Raw genomic sequence first — 20,643 nt, 5'->3', positions numbered from 1 at the left:
GGGGATCTGAGGCCTCCCTTCTTGGGGGCTGTGGGCCCTGCCAAGCGTCTCGCTTGCCTCTGCACATAGTTAAGCCGTGCACCCATTTTGCAGACAAGGCAGTGAGGCCCAGAGAGGTCGAGTGACTTGCCCAGGGTTGCACAGCCTATAAGCCCCTGAGTAGGGACAGCTTGACACCCCACCTGCCTGCTCTTCACCCGACACCCCCACACTCCCCTCGGGCCCTCCTGGGGGCAGTTTCTGGGGACAGGGCATTTCCCAAGACCCCCCGCCCTCCGGAAGCGCACTGACCTGACTCCAGGAGGCCTGCTGGGCCCAGGTACCCGCGGGGGCCAGGGCTGCCCCAGACACCCCGGGAGGAGGGGCCTCAGAGGAGGTCGGCACCCTCACCTGTTTCCGGGGTCTGAAAGGGCAGCAGCCGGTTGCTGGGGGCTCCTCTTGGCAGTGAGCCGGCTCCCCCACCGCCACTTGCAGCTGCTCTGCTACGAACCTTTGCACGCAGAGTCTGAGCCATCCCCCAAGTCCGACAGGGGGACATCACCACAGCCGGGCCATCTGGGAGGGTGGGGCGTGGGTGACGTGTCCAGAGTGAAGGTGAGGTGGGGGAGGTGACATTGAGCAGAGACCCCACGGATGTACGGAGCTGCCCATGTGTGTACCAGGACGGGCATACCAGGTGGTGGCACCAGCAGGTGCAAAGGCCCTGGGGCAGGATGGGAGGCGGGCACAGAGAGCTCTGCAGGGGGCTGCGGCATGCCAAAGAGGGGCTAGGGGGTGGTAGAGACCCCAGACAGACCTTGGTCCCTGGTGGAGGGGCTTCTCGCTGGACTCCCCACCCTGGCATTTTCCAGTCTGAGTGTCAGGGTCCCGCTGTGACAGCCCCGGGCTCAGAGCCCACAGGCCTCCCCCCCCCAGACCACACACACCCAGCCAGCCGGCCCCAGCCCCTCTGCGGCAGTGAGGCCCTTGGGTCCCAGGCCCAGGGGACTTGAAGCCAGGCTGCCGTCACCCTCAGCTGCCCCAGGGACACTCCCCGCCCCTGGACATGCTGCTGTTCATTGTCATCTTTGCTGTCATCGTCACAGTCACACGTTGTCAGGACTCGCGGCCTGTCTTAGCCCCCTCTGAGCCCCCGTGTCTGCGTCTGCAGATGGGATACAAGCCCCGCACCCCAGCAGCTGTGGGGAGAGGGCACGCGTGAGGCGTGCGGTGCTCCCAGGTGGCCACTCCCAGGGCCCTGCCACCATTGTCACCGTGAGGTGCTGCCAGGCCGGCCGCCGCGGGCGCCTGACGGAGGGGCCGCGCCAGAGGGCAGGTGGCGCGTTGCTGGCGGACTTTGGCCGGGGCTGGAGTTCCGGGGAGCCGGGCTCCCTATCTGATCTGGGGCCCGGGCTGCGCGGGGGCGGGGGTGGGGCCGCGGGGGAGCTGGAAAAATCAGCCAGGGCTGCACCTGGCACAGGCCTCGGCGATAACGCCGCCGCGATGGCGCGATAAGGCGGCGCGGGAGAGTATCTGCCGCTCAGGCGGGTCCGGCACGGCTCCCTCGCGGTGGCTGGAGCTCAAATGCCAGCCACTTTGATTTATAGCCAAAAATAATGGGACTTTTATACTGCGTGATTGATTTATTTGATGTTAATCATGGCCCTTATCGCGGGCATTAATAATCTGCTGGGCTCGTGACGTCACCACGGGGGGGCTTTATGGGAGCTCATCGATTGGGGGCCGGTGGTTATCAGCCCGGCCGGGAAGGCAAATATGCCCTTTGGGCTGGAATTGGGTGCGGGGCCTGGTGGGGGCCCCGGCTGCCGGCAGAGGGGACAGGGAGCCGGAGGCCACACATGTGCCCGCTGGCCTGGGCGTGCCCGAGGCCATCCTGTGCTCTAATTATTAATATGGCTGGAGTGACAATTATTATCGCTGCAATTAATGATGGGGATGAGGGGTTTTAAAAGCCAAGAGGAAAACTGGGATGTCTCTCCCCTGCCCCCCAGTTAGAGCAAGCCAGGACGGGCCAGGACGGGACGGAGATGTGACTTTTTTGGGCCTGCGCTCGCCCACCCCGGCCTCAGTAGCCCTCCCTGCAGCGGGTGGGGGGGGCGATTTGGGGCCCAGGGTCTCGGCAGGGATGTGATGGCAATTTCCTCTCTGCAGACGTTAAGTCACCCCCACCGCCACCGCCCCCCACGTCCCCAGGAGGCCCCGAGGAGACTGAGGGGACAGAGCCCAGGCCCCAGGAGGAAGAGGAGGAGGAGTCGGGCAGTCCCTGGAGCGGGCCAGGTAAGGCGAGGTGGGCGGGGCGCGGTCGGGCAGCGTTGCGTGCCGGGCTGGCGGGAGGCAGGCGCCCCGCGCCAGTGCCGCACTGGATCCCAGAAGGAGGGGTTAGGGGTTAGGGGGGCCGCAGATGCGCCGGGGCAGGGTCTGATCCGGGCTGGGAGAGGGGAACACGTGGCTGTGGCAGGTCAGCGTCCCGGGAGGGAGGTGGGACGGCCGGCGCAAAGGGGGCTGGGAGAGGGGCGTGGCCAGAGCCACCTGGGCCGGCCTCCCCAGAGCCGTGTTCCAGGGCACCGGGCGGGGCAGGAGAGGACCCCGCCCCACTCCTGGGAGGCTGCAGCCGTCCTCGGGCCTGGTCCGCAGAGTGTCCCAGGGCTCCGCGGTTTGCAGCTGGAGTTCTGACCCCAGAGGTCCCGAGAACGGGGTCCCCCTGTGGCCGCCCCCTGGGGACGGCGTCACATTCCACCCACTGTGAACGCGGGAAGCCCAGGCAGTTAGGCCGCGTCTGTCCTTCCTGACTGACGACTCACGCGGCCCGGCCACCTGGGGTGGCGCGTGGGGTGGATTTCCGGGGCTGCCCACCGAGGCCCTGGCGGCGCAGGGTGGGGCCGATGGCAGGTCCTGGGAGAAGGGAGGGAGGGGACGGAGGCCGAGTACTCAGGCCGGCACATGTGTGGGTGCAGCAGGCTTGTATGGAGCACCTGCTGTATACCGGGCATACAGCTGGGAGCAAGCAGCCTGAAGAGTGTGCTTGGTGGTCCCTGTCTGTGGAGCGGCCAACGGGGACGTGGGACTTGGCGAGGGCCTTGCCAGCTGGGGGTCGGGGCCTTTGCTGAGACAGGTGTCAGGGTGGTCTCTGGGCAGGGTCCCAGGAGTGGGGAGCCGGGCGCCGGGGCGGACGCGTGCTGTCTGTGCGGGCGCCGAGGGGCCGCGATGGCCGTGCGCTGTGAGGTCCCTGCTCACTTGGCGCAGCGGGTCCCGCAGGGGGTGGGGCCAGAGGGAGGGGCTGGGCTGCTGGTGCTGGAGCGTGGCGGGCAGGATGGCGCCCGGGGCTTCGTGGCCACCGGGCTCTGGGGCTCCCCCTGCCTCCCCCAGGAAGGGTCCGGCGTCCAACACCAGAGACACTGGGGTCCCACACGTCGGGACCCCGAGATGGCAGGGAGGGCCCAGTGCCCTGGCAGAGATGTGCCCACAGCACCCTCTCCCCGCCAAGGAGCGCCTGCCAGAGGACAGGCCCATGACCCGCCTGTCTGGGGGTCTCAGGCGAGACGAGACCCTCACTGCTGCGTCGCCATAGCTCGTGCTGGTCTCACACGGGGGCCTGCACCAACTGCCTCAGTTTCCCCTGCTGTAGAATGGGTAGCACTGTGGCCGCCCTCCCACACTCCCTCAGTGGGCCCCGCTGTGCCAGGCCCTGGCTCCAGGTGGACGGCCGCGGCCGGGGTCTCTGGCCTGGGTCTGATCGCGGGTCTGGCACCAGAGCCCAGCGGCGGCTCCTGAGCGTGGATCACCGCTTGGTGTCTGGCCACCCCTGGGCGCCGGGTCACCACCCTGTTTTCCAGGTGGAGAGCAAGGCCATGGGGACAGGGGCCGGACCCGGAGGGCTGGGCCAGAGCTCGGCCGTGGTCGGGGCCGGGGCACCCCAGGCTTCCTGTGCTATTGCGCCCGTGGCCCGGAGGTGCCCTATCGGTGCCCACAGATACGGGCTCGGGAGCAGTGGGCGGCGATGGGCAGATATGCGGCTGCGCCAACCGCCGCAGTGGCACCGCCTATCAGGCCCACACAGGCCGCGCTATCGCCCGCCGGGAAGCCAGGGAGGCCCGGGGGGCTCTTATCTCCCTGTGCCGGCCTGGGGCTCCAGGCTTCGTGGGCGGCGGGTCAGCGGCCCTGAGGGCAGGGCCTGGCCTAGTGGCCTGAGTGCAGCAGAGCTCGGCCACCTTCTCCCCGCCCTGTGTCCCCGTCTGTCTCCCCGTCTCTATCCCTGTCTCTCCCGTCTCTCCCTACCTCTCTCCCCAGCTCTCCCATCTCTCCCCATCTCCCCATCTCTCCCCGTCTCTGTCCCTGTCTCCCTCGTCTCTCCCCATCTCTCTCCCTATCTCTCCCGTCCCTCCCCATCTTCCCGTCTCTCCCATCTCTCCCCATCTCTCTCCCTATCTCTCCCATCTCTCCCCGTCTCTGTCCCCATCTCTCCCATCTCTCCCCATCTCTGTCCCTATCTCCCCATCTCTCCCCATCTCTGTCCCTATCTCTCCAATCTCTCCCCATCTCTCTCCCTATCTCTCTCGTGTCTCCCCATCTCCCGTCTTTCCCCATCTCTGTCCCTATTTTCCCCATTTTTCCCCATCTCTGTCCCTATCTTCCCTGTCTCTCCCTGTCTCTGTTCCTATCTCTCCCCGTCTCTCCCCGTCTCTGTCCCTATCTCTCCCCGTCTCTGTCCCCATCTCTCCTGTCTCTCCCCATCTCTGTCCTTATCTTCCCCGTTTTTCCCCATCTCTCTCCCTATCTCCTCCATCTCTCCCCGTCTCTCCCCGTCTCTGTCCCTATCTCTCCCGTCTCTCCCCATCTCTGTCCCTATCTCTCTCCCCACATCTGCTTCCTGACTTCTCCTCTGCAGGATCTCCCGGCCCTGCCATCCCCAAGTGTGGGGACGGTGCAGGCGCAGACCTGCTGCCCCTGCCGGGACCCCGGGGGCAGCACCCGCCTTCCCTCTCACGGGTGGGGGAGGCCTGGCTCTGACCCAGTGTGCCCTGCACCACCTGGCTTTGGGAATTGACTGGGCCTGAGCCTCGGTTTCCCACCCGTCCCGCGTGAGGTGGGACCCGGCCACGTGGGAGGGCCTGGAGCCCAGGGCTCGGTTCTGAGCAGCTGCTGGTCCACACTGGCTGGACCCCGGCCAGACCCGTCTCCCTGGGAGACGGGTCTTAAAGACCCTGGGAGGTGCCCACATGCGCCAGGCAGGGGGACTCCCCGCCCCTCCACCCTCCCCAGGGGTGCCCAGGAGGACTTGACCCACGCTACAGACTCCAGTGAGGTCTTGGATGTGCAAGCGCTTTGTAAGCACTAGAGTGCTGCTCCCGGGGCGTACGAGTGGCCATCATGATGGCTGCCTGTCATCTCCTGACCCTGTTCCGGCCCCTGCCTGATACCTGGTGACCCCAGAGCTCCAAAAAGGTGCTAGGCGGCGCTCAGTGCCTGTTGGTTCTCACTCGCACAAGTTCCAAGCGTTGCTGCTGCGGGCGGCCTTGGTCCAGGGTGCCGCTGCCTCAGACGGACGCACTGGGGCTGTTCCCAGGGGCAGGAGCACAGCCCTGGCCTTGCTGAGTGATGCAGGTGGCTGCGTGGCCGCTCAGGCCTCAGTGTCCACGTCTGTGAAATGCACATGCGGGAGCAGCCGTCTGGCAGAGCCGCCGTGAGGGAGCAGAGCCTGGCGGGAGCGAGTGTCCCGTGTCTGGGCTGCTGTCCTGGCCACCCACCACCCGCCCGGCACTGAGGAGGCTCCCGGGTGGGAGCCCAGCGACCCAGCCGCGGTGACACTGCAGTGTGGCCTCCGCGGCCTGCCTGCCACGGGGTTAGAGGGCTACAGGCGAAGCCCACGAAGGCCCGGGCAGAGCCGTGCGGGGAACGTGTGTGGAAGGCCGGCGGCAGTCACCTGCCAGGACCAGAGCACAGGACGGCCAGACCCTTCCCTCCCAGAGATCCAATCAAATCCCCAAGTGAGCCCCGAGGTCTGTGAGAAAGGGGTGATTCCGAGCAGGGGACAGCCCCAGAGGGGCCTCCCGGTGCAGGAGGGGTCCCGTGGCCAGGGAGAGGGTACAAAGGCCCCGCCGTGGGCAGGGTGGGGGCGAGGTGGGCGTGGGCTGGCCAGGGGCCTGTGCACTTTGACTCCAGCAGGGCGGGGACAGGGGAAGGCTGGGAACAGGGCTGAGACCCGACTGGACTCGCGGGACCCTCTGGCTGCCCTGGGAACCCGGACCCCCTCCTTCGCCTGTCCAGGACGGGGAGGGCGGTCTGAGGCCAGCGGCTGCGGCTGGACGGTCTGTGTGGCACCATCCTCAGCCAGGAGCAGGAGGAGACCTCGGGAGGCCACGTGGGTTTTCCGCCGGCGCTGTGGGTGTGGAGTGGCGTGAGGGCAGCCTGGGCTCTGTGGGCGCAGGGCGGCAGGTGTTGACGGGGTTTGGGTCAGGGAGGCGAGGCGTGGGGTTCCCTTCACCCGTAAGTGTCTCAGGGCCTGGAGCTCTTTTCTGGGAACCACCGTCACAAAGCAGAGTCCAGGCAGGCAGAGCCTCGAGTGAGGGGGGAGCTCAGGTACTGAGGCCCACGCCTGGGCGGCGGGAGGTGGGAGACGGCCCGGAGCCAGCATGGTCACCGCGCGTGCAGTCCCCGGGAACGCCAGAGCGGCGGCACCCCGGCTCCCACCCTGCGCTGATGCTCCACACGGATGTGCCGCCCCACCCGGGGCTGCCCCTGGCCTCGCCGAAGCAGGGCAGGGTCCTCGGCTCTGGAATTCCCCAGAGGCACAAGGAGGCCACCTGGGCACCCCGCAGTGGTGTCTGCCGCCCCTGGGGACGATGCAGACCTTCTCAGTGGGCTTGGAAAACATGCCCTGCCCGACCTTCCGGAAGGGTTTTCCATGAGGAGGGACTAGCCTGGACAAAGCTGAGTCAATGGGAGGCCAAGGGGTGGAGGCCAGCAGGTGACAGCAGGTGCGTGGTGGGCACAGCAGGTGCATAGGGGCAGCAGGTGCGTGGTGGGTGCGGTTGCCCCCCCCCGCCCCCCGACAGCTGGCCAGGGCCTGGCTCCCTCCCGAGGGCGGGGGCTGGGGGATCCCCAGCTGGACCCAGGCCTGGGAGAGAGGCTGTGTGGGGGTGGGGTGGGAGGCAGGGTGCGATGGGGACACTTTTCATCTGTGCCTGTCCCCAGGGGTGGCAGTCCATGGAGCAAACCACCCCATGCGGGGTCAGGACCCACAGCCTCACCCCTGCCCCAGCCACTCTGACTCTGGGCCAGAGGGGGGCCTGCTCCCCAAAGCCTGGGCCTATGGTGGGGAGGAGCCTGGGGCTCCTTGAGCCAGGACTGAGAAGGGGCCCTTCCCAGCCCCTGAGGCCCCTGCCTGGGGTGGCCCTGCTTCAGGCTGAGGCTCAGAAGTCCCAGCTGCCCTGGGCTGGGGCAGGTATGAAGGGCAGGGGACAGAGAGACGCACACACTGCTGGGCCACAGAGCAGGACAGGGCCGCTGTGTGCTCAGGACTCGATGACAAGCTTTGCTGAGCACCAGCAGCATGTGCTGAACCAACTCTTTGTAGCAGGAGGTGCTGGCTGATCCCATTTTGCAGTCAGGGAGACTGGGGCTCGGCCGTGGGGGGTGCAGCTGGGGGTGCACAGTCCCGTGACCGTGGGGGGGGCCTCCGGGCTTCGTTTGGGTGCCTGCCCCCGCCTGGGGAGGCTCACACTTGCTTCCCGCCTGGCTGTTTGATCTTTGGGGCCCCAGAAGTGGAGTTTGATTCACCCGTAAGCGTCTCGGGGCCTGGAGCTCTTCCCTGGCCGTTCCCTCCACTCCCAGCAAAGCAGAACCCGACTGCCCGAGCACCAGCTGATGCCTCTTCTGTCCCGGCTCCGTCCCAGACCCTGGAGGCACAGAGGGAAGCTGGCCGTGTCCCTAGAGCATTGCCAGTGGCAGAGGGGGCACCCAAGGGTCAGGGCCGGGTGTGACAGATGGGAGGACCAATGGCACTGTAGGAGGCCTCTGCCCCTGTCCCCAAGCTGGGGCTAAAGGACAAAGCAGAGAGGGACGAGGAGCTGCCACGTGCAGAGGGCCTGAGGCTTGAACAGCGTGTCGTGGCTGGAGCACTGGGGGCCGGGGACCAGGGAGAGAGAGCGCAGGGCGCTGGCGGCTCGGGTGTGGGCTCAGTGCCGTGGACTGCAAGGGACGCCTCTGTCTTCCTGGCTGTGGCGTGGGGATGCGGAGGGGTTTTAAGGAGGCGTCTGGTCGGCCGCAGGGCAGTGAGTGGTCAGGGTGAGCCGTCCCGGGAGGAGGCGTCTGCCTGCTGTTTCCTGCTGGGCCCCACCGGATCCTCCGCCCCAGGTCCCCCGGGGTCCCGTGCCCCCCAGCGTGCGCGAGGGCGTCGGGCGGTTATCTGGGTCGCGCTGTCTGACTAATCTCACGGCCGGAGTTTCTATGCAAACCTCAAGGTCTGTTATCGGCCGCGGGCGGCGGCAGAGGCGGGCCGGCCTGTGCTGACGGACAGCCCGGAGATGGGCAGATACCGGCGCTCGCCCTCCCGCCAGCCCGCGTGTGGGTGGGAAATCATTCCAGCTATTCCGCGTTATCGCAGGCCCGGCGCTGCCGCCGATAGCGCCTATTTGTCTTAGATTGGGGCGGGGGAGGGAGGCCGAGGATCTGGGGTCAGCCTGGGGTCAGCCCCAGAGACCAGGCCCAGCAGCTGATTGGAGCCACCCCCTCTGGGCGTCCCAAGGAAGGGGGTCCCCACGGCCGTCCCCGGCCCACTGCAAGCCCTCCTGGAGGGACGTGTCCCCTGAGACCCGGGTCCTTACGCCTGTCCTGACCTCCCTGCTCCTCAGCTGAGTGGCAAGACTCGGGGGTGGAGCTGGACTCCCAGCGCCGTGCGTCTGCGCAGTGGACACGCGTCCCTCCCGGCGTCCACGGAGACCCGTGGGGCCAGCCTGCCCCCTGCAGGTGCGTGGTGGGGGACCCAGGACGAGGCGTCCAGGCCGGGAGTGGCCAGGAGCAGGAGGGCCGTGTTCCTCCGGCCAGTCCCCAGGGCCTGTGCCCCAGGGAGGGAGAGAGCCCACGCGGTCCCGCGCAGAAACACCGCATGTCCTGGGGAGGGGGTCGGGCCTCGCCGAGCTGACATTGGGGCCACGTCCCAAGTGAGTGAGGCGACAACCAGTGGCCGACTCGGTGTAGCCGGTGCAGGCGCCGTGAGGCAGAGGCCCAAGACCCAAGTGCGCCTGGCCAGCAGCGAGTGCAGGGTGGTGGTTTTGGAAACCGGGTTCAGAGGTTACAGGCTTTGGCCAGCAGGGCCGTGAGTAGCTGCCGGCAGGTGGACACCTCGACCGCCTGGGCCCGGCCTGAGCTCTTTCCATGGCGCCCTTGTCCCCTCCCAGAGCATCGGGCCCTGGCCGGTGGGGCCTGCACCCGGCCTGTGTCCTCAGCGGAACGCGAGACCACCCTCTCCACGCCAGGCCCCGCGGGCAGAGCCCACCTGCAGCCCGAGCCGGCTCCCCCTCCACAGAGCCACACGGTCCAGACCGGGACCACCACTGCCCCAGCGGCCACTGCGGTCAGCGGCTCCGCACCCTGGAAGTGCTGACTTCCCGCCACAGGGCCCTGGCCACCTGGGAGCCACTGCCTCAGCCTGGCTCTGACCCGACTCCGCCGTGGGGTCCAGCAGCCGCAGGAGGAGCAGGCCACCAGCGGGAACTCGTCCCCACCCACTCACTCCCTGGCACTTGTACTTATTGAGCACCTGCTGTGTGCCAGCCCTGCCTTAGGTGCTGGGGTGTGGCATGCGCAAAGTGGGCAGGGACACCACCTCCTGGAGCAGCAGCGTGGTGGGGACAGCAGTCGGCAGGGGGCCAGACAGCGGCCAGGACACGCAGGCTGAGACACACGGAGCCCGCGGCGGCCGGTGCCTTTGGGCATCTGTGCGGAGAGCTCCGCGGCTGGGGAGCAAGCCCCGTGCAAAGGCCCTGGTGGGCCGTGTCTGGGGGCTGAGGGGCAGCAGGGAGCAAGGCCAGGGCGGAGCCTGGTGCCAGCGGGCGCTGGGGCAGGTCCGCCATGGGACGGGGGAGATTTTCCCTGGATCCCGCTGGCCGCGCGAGGGACGGACTGTAGGGCTCCCAGGCAGACACAGGGGACCCGGGGAGAGGCTGGACTGTAGCCCAGCGCTGGCCGAGTGGCCTGGCCGCAGGCACCGGGGACCCCATGCCGATGTGGAAGCCGAGGCTGGAGAGGTCGGGCAGCCACTCACCCCTGTTGGGGGGAGGGGAGTGGGCAGTGAGCCTGTGGCCTGCCTCCCGGGCCCCGTCCACCCCTCCCAGGCCCAGCCCCTGGGGCTCCCCCGGCTCCCCGGCCCCCCTGGGGTGAGGACGCTGGCCAGGGCGGTGGGCGGTGGACACCCAGTGAGGAGCAGGGGGAGCCCTCGCTCTCCTGGCCGCCTGCCGCGCGCTGCCCGCTGACCTCACCCCCTTCCGGGAGCAGCTGTCTGTGGCCAGGGCCGCCTATCTCGGTCACAGGCGCTAATCGAGCCCGGCTTCCTCCTCCGCCCTCCACCGGCTTCCTGCCCGGCCGGCCCGGCCCTCCCGACGCCAGCGGCCAGGCCCACCAGGCCTCACCTGCGGGAGCCTCAGCGCCACCTCCCTCCCCGGCCTCCTGGGCCCGCCCTCTGGGCTGGGGTGACCCCCGACCCCTGGAGCCCAACGCTCCCTCTGTGAATGGCCACAGGCATGCTGGGGAGGACGGGGTTGGCACTGTACAAGTGGCGGTTGCTGGCCAGTGGTGACTGCCACGGCTGCCCTTGTCACCGTGACCATGACGCGGCCCCCAGCACTGTCAGTGGCACTAGCACTGTGAGTGTCACTTGTACGGGGACGGTCATTAGTGCCACGGCACCGCCACTGTTTCGGCACCGCCACTGGCGCTTGCAGTTAACGCCGTTGCTACCGCGAGCACAAGGTGCTGCCACTGCGGTAGCACCATGGCTGTCACTGGTGCCATCACTGTTACGAGTGCCGTCACCGTCACGCCCGCTGGCACGTGGACAGGCCTGGCTGCCAGCTGTCCCCTCTCTCTGGACACCTGGGCCCAGGTTCCTCATTCACGGGCTGGGACAGGCCTGGTGGTCTGGGCCTCGTCACGGGGTCACCCCCCAGCCCCAGGGAGTGGGCCTTGGTCTGCGAGGACACTGGCCCAGCGAGCTGACGGGACCAGCCCCAGTGACCCCTGACCCCCAGCCCCCCAGGATGTGACACTGAGAGGCCGCCCCCCGCCCTGCGGCCGTGGCTGCGCCTTGTGTGCTCATCGCCCCGCTCTCTCCGCGGCAACTTCTGATTTCCTCCCCACGTCTCCCATTATGGCGGCCGTGGACGCGGCCGATAAGATCGGTCCCCGGAGACGGGACAAAGGGCCGCCATCAGCTCGAGGGCTGGTCATATCCTGCCCGAAGGGGCCGGGCGGGGGCTGAGATGAGGCCAGATGCTATCTCGGGGCTTATTGTGTCTCAGGAGGGCCCCGGCCCTCGCGCCCCCCGCCCGGCGCTGGGCACAAGGCACCCGCCTCGGCCCCCACGGACCAGGCGCCCCAAACCTCCCTCCCCGACGGGACAGCCGGCGCCCTGCGGCGTGTGGGGACACGGCCAGGCGCTTTGGCCCCAGGTACCATCTGGGTCCACCATGGAGCCACTGGGGGGCCTTGGGCTCGACCCGCAGCCTCCCTGGGATGGGACCCGCCCACCCAGGTGGGAGCCGCCCTCAGCACTGGCTTCTAGTTTATCCCAGAAAAACCAGCTCAGTGTGGGCGGGCATCGGGCAGCGAGGAGAGTCAGCGCGGCCGTGCGGGCAGTCTCGGGCCATCTGCTTCTTTCTTTTTGCTGTTCTGCAAAATGTCCACAAAAAGAGGAGGAAAACGATTCTGAAAGAAGCAAATGCGTCCCGGGTGCCCGCAGATGCGTCTCACTGAGCACACGGGTGGGCCGACAGCAGCCCTGGGGCTCAGGACAGAGCAGCACTCTGCCTCCACCTCCCCAGGGCCGCCACCTGCAGCCCCTCCCCGGAGGCCGGGCCCTTGCCGTCTCCCAGGGCGCTGCCGTCTCTGCGGCAGACGAGAGGCGGCGGGAGGGTCACTCGGCGGGCCGGGTGGGGCAGTGGACAGAGCACAGCTCCCGGCAGGGGGCCCCGGGGTGGCCCAGCCTCTGGCTGGATGGCTAGACATAGCGCTCGATTTGGGGGCCAGTGGGGAGCCCCGAGTGTTCCTGTGCAGAGGGAAGGGGCTGTGTCTGGGACGGGGCAGCCTGGCCCAGTCTTGGTTCTGCCTGTCCCTGTCCCCTCTGAACTCACAGCCACACGCCTCACTGTGTGTCCAGGTCCTCTCTGGCCGTCGGTCTTCTCATCGGTAACCGAGTCGATCAATAACCGTGAAAGCGGGTATCTGCTGGCCCCGCACAGAACCACACGTGGTGTTAGCAACGGATGGGGGCGTGGGCGGCCTCAGGCTCCCGCTTGAGGACGTCCTTGTTGTGGGCGGAGGTGGCGAGACTGTGTGAGGGTTGGCAAGTGCCCAGGGAGCTGCTTTTCCTGGAAGGGCTTTTGCGGCCCTCAGGGGCTGGCAGTGTCCTAGGTGGTGGCGGTGTCACCATGGTCTGTGTGGGCCATGACGTCCTCACTGGCACCTGCCTTGGTGCCCGCTGCCGCCCCCAGTGGGGCTGGGCCAGGCGAGACGGGCCCTGCCCACGGCGGGTGGCTGCCCCAGGGCCTCTGCCCAGACCTTCTCTTGCGCTCTTGCCACCCTCCTGCCCCATCTCCAGGGCAGGGACGGGGCCCCGGGGGCACGTAAGCAGGGCAGGCAGGGCCCAGCCCCCAGCCACACCCGCCAGCACCGGCAGCAGGGTGGGCTGGCCAGGCCGGCCGAGAGGTGGTCAGCGGAGGCCGGGTGGGAAGGAGGGTCCTCAGGGGCATCCGGAGGGCCGGGGCCGGGCGCCCGGGCTGATCGGAGCCAGATAAGCTGAAGAAAACGCCTCCTGCGCAGATAGTTTATCTCACATCCTGCCCCAGCCTGCCCGGCGGCTCGGCCAGGACCCCCACCCAGCGCTCAGCCACAGGGCCTCCCGAGACCAGCATCCCAGGGCCCAGGGGCTGAGGGGTCCCTGTCCCCACTTCACAGGTGGGAGACTCGGGGTGTGTTGCTGCCGAGAGGCCTGGAGAGGCCGTGGGTCCCTGAGCTCCGGGGTGACTGGAGGGTGTCAGGCTCCGTGGCCGGCAGGAGACGCCGTCGGAGTGGGGCAGGGGAAGGGCCCTTCCTGGGCCCGGCAGGTGAACCCCGAGGCTCCTGCTGCGCCAGCCACGGTCGCCGCCCAGCGGGGCAGGGCTGGTGTCCTGACACGTGTCCCCTGCTGTGACCGGCTCAGAGAGGGCGGCCCCCCTGCCCACCCAGCCCAGCCCTGTCCGCGCCCCTCCCTGGGACAGGCCGCTGGGCCCGCAGGTGCTGAGGGGTCCGCAGGGCCCGGCAGGGGGCCGGCCCCGCCCTCCGGGGCCTGCTGTTCCCAGGCGGCCCCAGCTCTGCCATTCGCCGGGGCCAGGGTTCAGCCTGATAAAGATGGGCTGTTGTTCTGTGTCTAAAAATCAATAATCCCGGCGATGCTCCGCGAGATAGGGGGAGAAGTTCGCGGGCCCAGCTGGCGGGCGGGGCGGGGCCGCCCCCTGCGCTCCCTCCCCCGCGGCCACAGCCGTGGGCAGCGGCTCCACCGCACACTCCAGGCCCAGGCGGGTTGTGGTCCCCCCACGCCCGCTGCCCCTGGTGGCCTCTCTGGACGGCAGCCTGGGAGCCGCCCAGCGGTGAGGAGGCGGAGCCGGAGTGTCTATGCGCTCCCCGGGGTCACAGGTTCGGGGAGGTGAGGACAGACGCAGGGAGGCCGCGGCGCGGGCCACGGGTGCCCGTCCTGTGCCCGGTGGGAACAGCTGCCCCTTCTCCCCGGCCGTTCCCCCTCCAAACACAGCACTCACATCCGTGATGTTCGGGACCTTGGGGACACAGCTGTCAGTGGCCCGGCCCCACTGGGCCAGCAGTCCAGCCAGGAGACAGAGTTAGTAACAGCGAGACGTCTACTCCAGGGCTCCCTAGGAGGTGGTGAGCGCTCTGGGCACAGGAGGCGGGAGGTGACGGGGAGGGCCCGTGCCTGGCACTGCTGGCCCCTGTGCGGCCACACGGAGCAGGTCCCCTGCGCTGGGCCGTTGCCACCTGCCGGCTCTGCCCCAGCACCCGGCAGAGCGTGGCAGGGACGCGGTGCCATGCCCCGTAGGGGGGCCTTCGGGCACGCGGCCCATGTCTGGTGGGAGGGCGTGGCAGGTGCAGCCGGCTGGCAGGGCCCTGGGGCTCCCAACAGGTGCGTCCCACCCCAGGGGAGGGAGTGCAGGGTCCAGGGGAAACCTCGCAGGAAGAGAGGGCGGTTCCGGGGCTTGAAGCCCTTTGGTAACCTCTGACCTGGGGTGAAGGGGAGCCCTCGCGCTGGGAGGGCTCGGGGCTCTGGGTCTCCTGGTCCCCGGGGGCGTGTCCTGGCAGAATGGCTGGTCGGTGCGGCTTAGAGGACGCACCAGGCCTCTGCCAGTAGCCTGGGTGGGTGGGCTCGCTGCTTCCCTGGGCCTGGGGAAACCAGCCCAAGTGGGAGATGCCTCCCAGCTCCAGCAGGCGTGGGGGCCTAGGGAGAGGGGGCGGCCCCTGGGGACCCTCCCCCCCCGCAGTAGCAGGAAAGGCATTCAGGGCCTCTGGCTACCCACAGTGGTCTTGACCTCTGCAGCTCACCCAGGCATTCGGGAGCCCAAGAGCGGCATCGCTGGGCTCCTTTGCAGATGGGGAGTCAAGCCCCGAGGCCCAGCCGTAGCCCCATAGCCCCCCAGGGTTGGGGGACAGTCCCCCCCCAGGACAGGGACCACCTTCCTCAGCCCATCCTGGGTTCCACGCAAGGACCATGGGCAGCCACCCCCTCCTCTGGGCCTAGGTTGCCCCCGTAAACAGGGAGCTAGAAAAGGGGCTGGCAGGGGGCCCAGTGGGTCAGGGATGCTCCGAGAAGCGGAGGGGACGCTGGACCGTGAGCACCTGCTCCCGTCTCTCACCAGGCCCAGCTTTGCCCTCCGCCAGATCTCGGGGGGCCACAGCGCCCACCTGGGACAAACCCTTCCCAGCTGCACAAGAGGCCGACCCGGCCACAGGCCTCGGGTGTTCGCACGGCCTCAGGTTGGCCTGGCCCGTCCCCCTCACCGGGTTCCCGACTCTCCCCTCAAAACCGCAGTCCGGGCTGTGGCCTTCAGTGTCGCCGTGGCCCTGTGGTGTGTCCACGGAACCTGGGCTCTGCCTCCTGCGGGCAGCTCCCAAAGCCCCCAGTGCAGCTGGGCCCGGGGTGCCCACGGGGCGGCGTGGCTTCCCACCGTCCTGTGGTGGCCACAGCCTCATCCTGCCCCCGTGGCACCGTCCCCGAGCTGTCAGGGAGCCCTGTCACCATGGGGAGGTGGGGCTGGCGCTGTCCTGTTCTGTGGACGTGGAGCCCGAGGCTGGGGCAGGTGAGAGCCCGGCCAAGGTCGTGCAGACCAGCACCCTGGCCCTTCCACAGGCTGTGCTTATTGTGAGCACACATTGGGCACCCACTGTGTGCCGGCCCTGTCCTACACATACCTGAGTCTTGTCTGTCATCTCATCTCACCTGGCCACAATTGAGGCAGGTGCTGTGAGCCCCCATTTTACACAAGAGGAAATCGAGGGCTTGCGGGGAAGGGACCTGTTCGGCTGGGAGGTGGCAGGGCAGAGACAGACCCAAGTTCTAGAGCCCATGGGGCTGGCAGAGGTTTGTACATCATCCCCTAGCAGTTGGGTTAGTAGGAGTCAGCTCCCCAACACCCCAGGGCTGCTCAGTCCCAGAAGGGCAGGGCCAGGGTCAGTTGCTGAGGCAGTGGGACAGGCTCACCCTGGATGGTGGTGGCCCCCCTCTCCCCTTTCCTTCCCATTGTCTTGTCCTAGGGCCTCAGCTGCCACCTAGATCACAGGCCTCCCCAGGCAGGAGGGTCACACAGCGGGCAGGAGAAGGGCTGGACTTTGGAGCCGGTGACCTTGGACTGGTCACTGCACCCTCTGTGCAGGGGGTCTGTGGGATGTGCCCGCGCGGGGGGCTGAGCAAAGGTGTCTGCACACAGCGGTGTCCGGGAGAGCCTGTGGGGGCCCCGTCCGGCCCAGGAGGACCGGCCCACCCGCCTGCTGACACTGGGGAGCCTCGCGCCCTGCCTGGCCCGGGCTCCGTGTCTGTGCGGGACTGTTGGCAGCAGATGTTCCCAGGGCCCCCGGCCCGTGCGCAGCCTCCCGCTCCCTGCCCACGCCCACAGGCTTCTAGAAACTGCCAGCCTGGGGCTTCCCCCTCCCCCACCCGTTTTTCTGTGACTTTTATCAAAGGCAAACAGCGTGATCCCTGAGATACGGCTGCTCCCAGCAAGTGGGGCCCAGCTGGCCTGCGGGAGCCACGGGGCGGCCGGGCAGGGCGATGGGCCATTAGCTAAGCGGGAGCTGGCGCGGCCCAGTGGGCGCCGGCCACAGAGCCCACCGTGCAGGGGGGGGGCTGGGGTGCTGCGCCCTGTGCTCGGGTGGCCACCGGCCATTGGCACAGATGGAGCCCGGCCCCCTAGGGCGAGACAGACCACTGGGGCACAGGAGGGAGCCCCCAGGCTAACCGATACCCCTGCGAACCCAGAGGAGCCGCCCCGTACCTGCCCCCCGAGTCAGAGCTACGAGCCGGCCTCCTGGGGCCACTGCTCAGGTGGGGAAACCAAGGCCGGGGTGGAATCAGGGGCAGGTGGCCCAGGTTGGAGCCCTGGACCCTCTGTCAGAGAGGAGCTCAGAGGTGGGCACTCCCTGCAGAGTGGCCCCAAGGACAGGCCACCAGGATGGACGCTCCCTCTCAAGCTTGCTGCCACCTGCGTCAGGGAGGTGGGGTGCTGCCACGCGGGACATGTCCGTGTGGACGGGACCCCAGGTCAGGGGGCAGAGGCCTCATCTGAGGGGCCAGCAGTTCCAGGTCAGCCTGGCTGGGCCCCAGGCTTTGGGACGCCCACCTAGTGTGGACCCCCAGCCCACCTGGGCAGCCGAGAGAGAGCACCGGCAGACACGGCCCCCAAGCCTCATGGCCACGGCCCGGTGTGCCAGCACCCCTTCTCCAGACGGGTAAGCTGAGGCGCGCAGACAGCGCACCCATGGCCTCCAGTGGGCCGGCAGGGCTGGCCGCGCTGGTGACTCCAGAGCCCGCTGTCCCGCCCAAGGCACCCGAGCCGGGACGCTGGCGGGTCAACCCGGCGACCCCTCACCCGGGCGCCCGCGCTCTGCGGCCAGCGACTCTCAGCCCTGTCCCCTCTTTCTGCCTCCTCCTGACACGCGCGTCCCCCGTGCTGTCGCCAGAGCCGTGAGCCCCGCGCGGGCATTTGGGTCATGTGAACACGCAACGGCCAAAGTTTCCATTTGGTCCCTTGCAGGCGTCTGGGGGTAGAATGGAACCCCAGAGCCGCGTGTTTGTTCTGGAAACACCGTGTGCGGGTTGTTGGAACAGATCAGTTGTCCCGGGGCTGGGCGGAGCCTGTCGCGCCTCAGAGCACACCAGTGTGCAGAAGGGGAGACCGAGGCCAGGGCAGGGAGAGTCAGCCACGGGACGGATCGGCCTGCCTCCCCTCCCCTCCCCAGAAAAGGATGCTGAGGTTCTGACTGGAACCTGGTCAGGGCTCCGGTCAAAACCCCACCTGCCTGCTCTGTGCCCTTGAGCTGGTTGCTTAACCGCTCTGAGCCTCGGGCTCCGTCTGTGCAGCGAGGGGGGAATGACTTGAGCGTGGTGGGGAGGAATCCCCGCAGGCCGTGCCGGGCCTGGCTACGGCTCTGTAATGGGGGCCGGGATCGCATGAGGACTGTGGCTCTTGGGGACGGAAGACGTTGTCCCTGTTCTCCGGCTGGGGGACTCGCCAGGCGCTGGCTGGCACTGGCCTCTCTGTGTTGGGCTTGCCCAGCTGCTCCAGAGTGCGGGGACAAGTCAGAGAGGTTGGTCCCAGGAGGCTGCCGGGGAAGGACACCTCCCCCTGGAAGCCCACCCTGAATGGCCCACCCGGGAAGCCGGCTGTGCCCGTGGGGGTGTCTCGCCACAGCCTGTTTCCCAGGAGCCCCCAGGGCAGAGGTGTGCCTCCCACTCGTAGCCCCAGGTGCCCCCGGGAGTGACTAAGCCAGCACTGAGCCACGAGTCCAGGGTCTGGTTCCGCCTTGGGTGCTCCTCGGCTGTCCTGGGGCCCAGGGTCCCGTCAGCGTGGCTGGGAGCTGACCCTCTCCACAGCCACCGCCTGTGTCCTCTGGCTGTTTTAGAGGCCTGACCTGCCTTCCCGCCTCCGTCCATCCTCAGCCTGAGCAAGTCTCCCACGCATGGCGGCCTCCCCCCACCCCCTTCTCCAGTCCAGTGTCGCTCTGGCCGGGAGAGGGTCTCTGGAAGGTGCCACTGGACCCTGTCTGGGCCACGTGAGGCGGGGCAGGAACAGGAGCTGGAGTGGGCAGAGGGGTGTCGAACGTCACCAGGCCACCATGGACAGTTGCCCAGGTCACGCATTGGACAAGGGCACTGGGTGAGCCCAGGTGATCACCTTCCCGGTCCAGGCAGCTGCGCGGCCCCACGGCCCCCACAGGAGGCGCTCATTCCCGCACGCAACCTCAGCAACGCTGACCCGAACCTTGGACCAGGGCCGTGGGTTGTCATGGTGACTGTTGCCCTGGTCCCAGCCCTGCATCCCTCAGCCCCGTGGGCTCCCTGGAGGCCCCTGGGCTCCCCGCCTCGCCCGGCCCCGGGTGAGCGGAACGGCCGCCTGTATCGGAGCCAGCCCTCTCTGGCGGCGCGTGATAGCCGTGGGAAACGCCAGCGTGCGCTTATCTGGGGGCGCGCGGCCGCGCTGGGGCTCCGATCAGGGAGCAGGGCCGTTTGCCTGTGGGTGCAGAGCGGGCCCTGGGCAGGCGCCGGCCCCGCCTCCTCCCTCCCCCACGGGCTGGGGGCAAGTGGGAGCCTGGGGCTGCAGGCAGAGGGGCCTGGGCTCCCCACGGTGTGACCGGCGGGGCAGGTGTGGGCACTGCAGGCCCCAGCGGGCTCCTGTCACGGAAGTTCTGGGTACTGAGAAGAACGTGTGCGACTACTTCCCTGAAGAGCGTCGTGGGCACCCATGGGCCAGCTGTGCCCTGAGGGGCGTCCGGGTGGGTCCTCTCTGTGCGGGGCCCACCCCGTGTGGCTCAGAGCGATTCTGCCCGTCGGGGTGGGTTCTGGATGCCACCCTGGGCCTCAGCGCCCTGAGTGGGGGGCCATGGAGGGGTGAGTCCCAGGCGTAGTCAGTGGCGGCTGTCGGGACCCGTGGCTGGACAGACAGATGGACTGTGTGCCCAGCCAGCCCGCCTTGGGGCAGCCTCTCCCCTCTGCCGCTCCCCGCCCTGAGGGCCCGGTGGGGGCAGACACAGGTGCACCCGGGCCAGGAGGGGGCGGGACCCTGCCACCGTCCCGGTGATTGGGGCACCTCTGGAGCCAGGCGTCGGGGTCAGGTCCTGGCACCCTCTGCCAGCTGCGTGGCCTCAAGGGGCCTTGGTTTTGTCTGTACAGGGGGAGAAACGTCACAGTAACAGGTGACTGGGTGTCCTCTCAGGGCCACGCGGTGCTGGCTGGGCCACGCCCCTGTCCCTCAGCTGGGTTCCCGCCGTGCCAAGCCCTGCAGGGGAGCAGGGTGGCGGGTGGCAGAGCCCTGGGCCGGGACCCAGGCGTCCTGGGTGGGCTGGCAGGGGACGTGGCCCCTTGTGGGCGGCCGTGAGGGACGGAGCCTGCTTGCTGCCGCCACCCCTGCCCCGGCTCTCGCGGGGCTGGCACGGGGCGGCTCCGCTGGCAGCCCTGGGTCAGCCTGCCTGGGTCCCTGCCACCTTATCTGCCCGGGGAAGACAAAGACCCAGTTAAAACGCTTTAGCGGGGCCTCCGGCGCATTTGCATGTTATCTCCGCCATTAGGCGGTCGTTATCTGATCATCATCGGCCCATTAAGGCCACGGCCTGCCCAATCGGGGCTCCAGGAAGTGGGGCCGCCACAGCCTCCAGCCTGGGCCACGTGAGGCCTCCGTGGGCCCCCAGCCCTGGCGACAGGACAGGCACAGGGTGGCCCGGCCTTCCCAGCAGAGGGTGTGTGGCCTGGGAGGGACCCCTCCGAGGGAGGGGCTGCCATGGTCCCTGCTGTCCCCCTGGAGGCTGGGGCTCAAGGAGGGACTTGGGGCGGGGGGCGTGAGTGTCTTGGCAGATGAGCTCACAGCAGGAGTTTATCTTCCCAGTCCCGAGCCCGCATCACTCGGGCCTCTGCTCCCTGTTCACGTGGCCTTCTCTGTGTCCTGTGCTTGTCATGAGGACGTGTCCTTGGAGCTCCGGCCCCCCGATGCTCGAGGACGATCTCATCTCAGGAGCCGGAACTTCCTTAGTCTGCAAAGACCCTTTTCCCAACGAGAGGACGTGCACGGGTTGGACCTGTCTTTGGGGGCCACCAGTCAGCCCACGACACGAGGTCGTGCGGACCTGCCCAGCCCCACAGCCCAGGGGAATGGCCGCTGGCGGGGGCCGCCCGCCCTG

The 20,643-nt window shown here is 68.5% G+C and overlaps 1 protein-coding gene across 1 annotated transcript in view; it reads left to right on the top strand.

Annotated features, from left to right (window-relative positions):
• Window positions 1–20,643, top strand: part of ZFPM1 (zinc finger protein, FOG family member 1) — a 62,455-nt gene that overhangs the window by 24,414 nt on the left and 17,398 nt on the right. Inside the window, exon 3 of the mRNA XM_069497888.1 lies at window positions 2,152–2,277. Coding sequence (XP_069353989.1) covers window positions 2,152–2,277 — 126 coding nt within the window. The remainder of the gene's footprint in view (window positions 1–2,151; window positions 2,278–20,643) is intronic.

The sequence above is a fragment of the Eulemur rufifrons genome, chromosome 23 (genome assembly GCF_041146395.1).
Source record: "Eulemur rufifrons isolate Redbay chromosome 23, OSU_ERuf_1, whole genome shotgun sequence".
NCBI lineage: Eukaryota > Metazoa > Chordata > Mammalia > Primates > Lemuridae > Eulemur > Eulemur rufifrons.
Note: the sequence above shows the minus strand (reverse complement) of the source record. Positions and strands in the feature narration are given on the sequence as shown.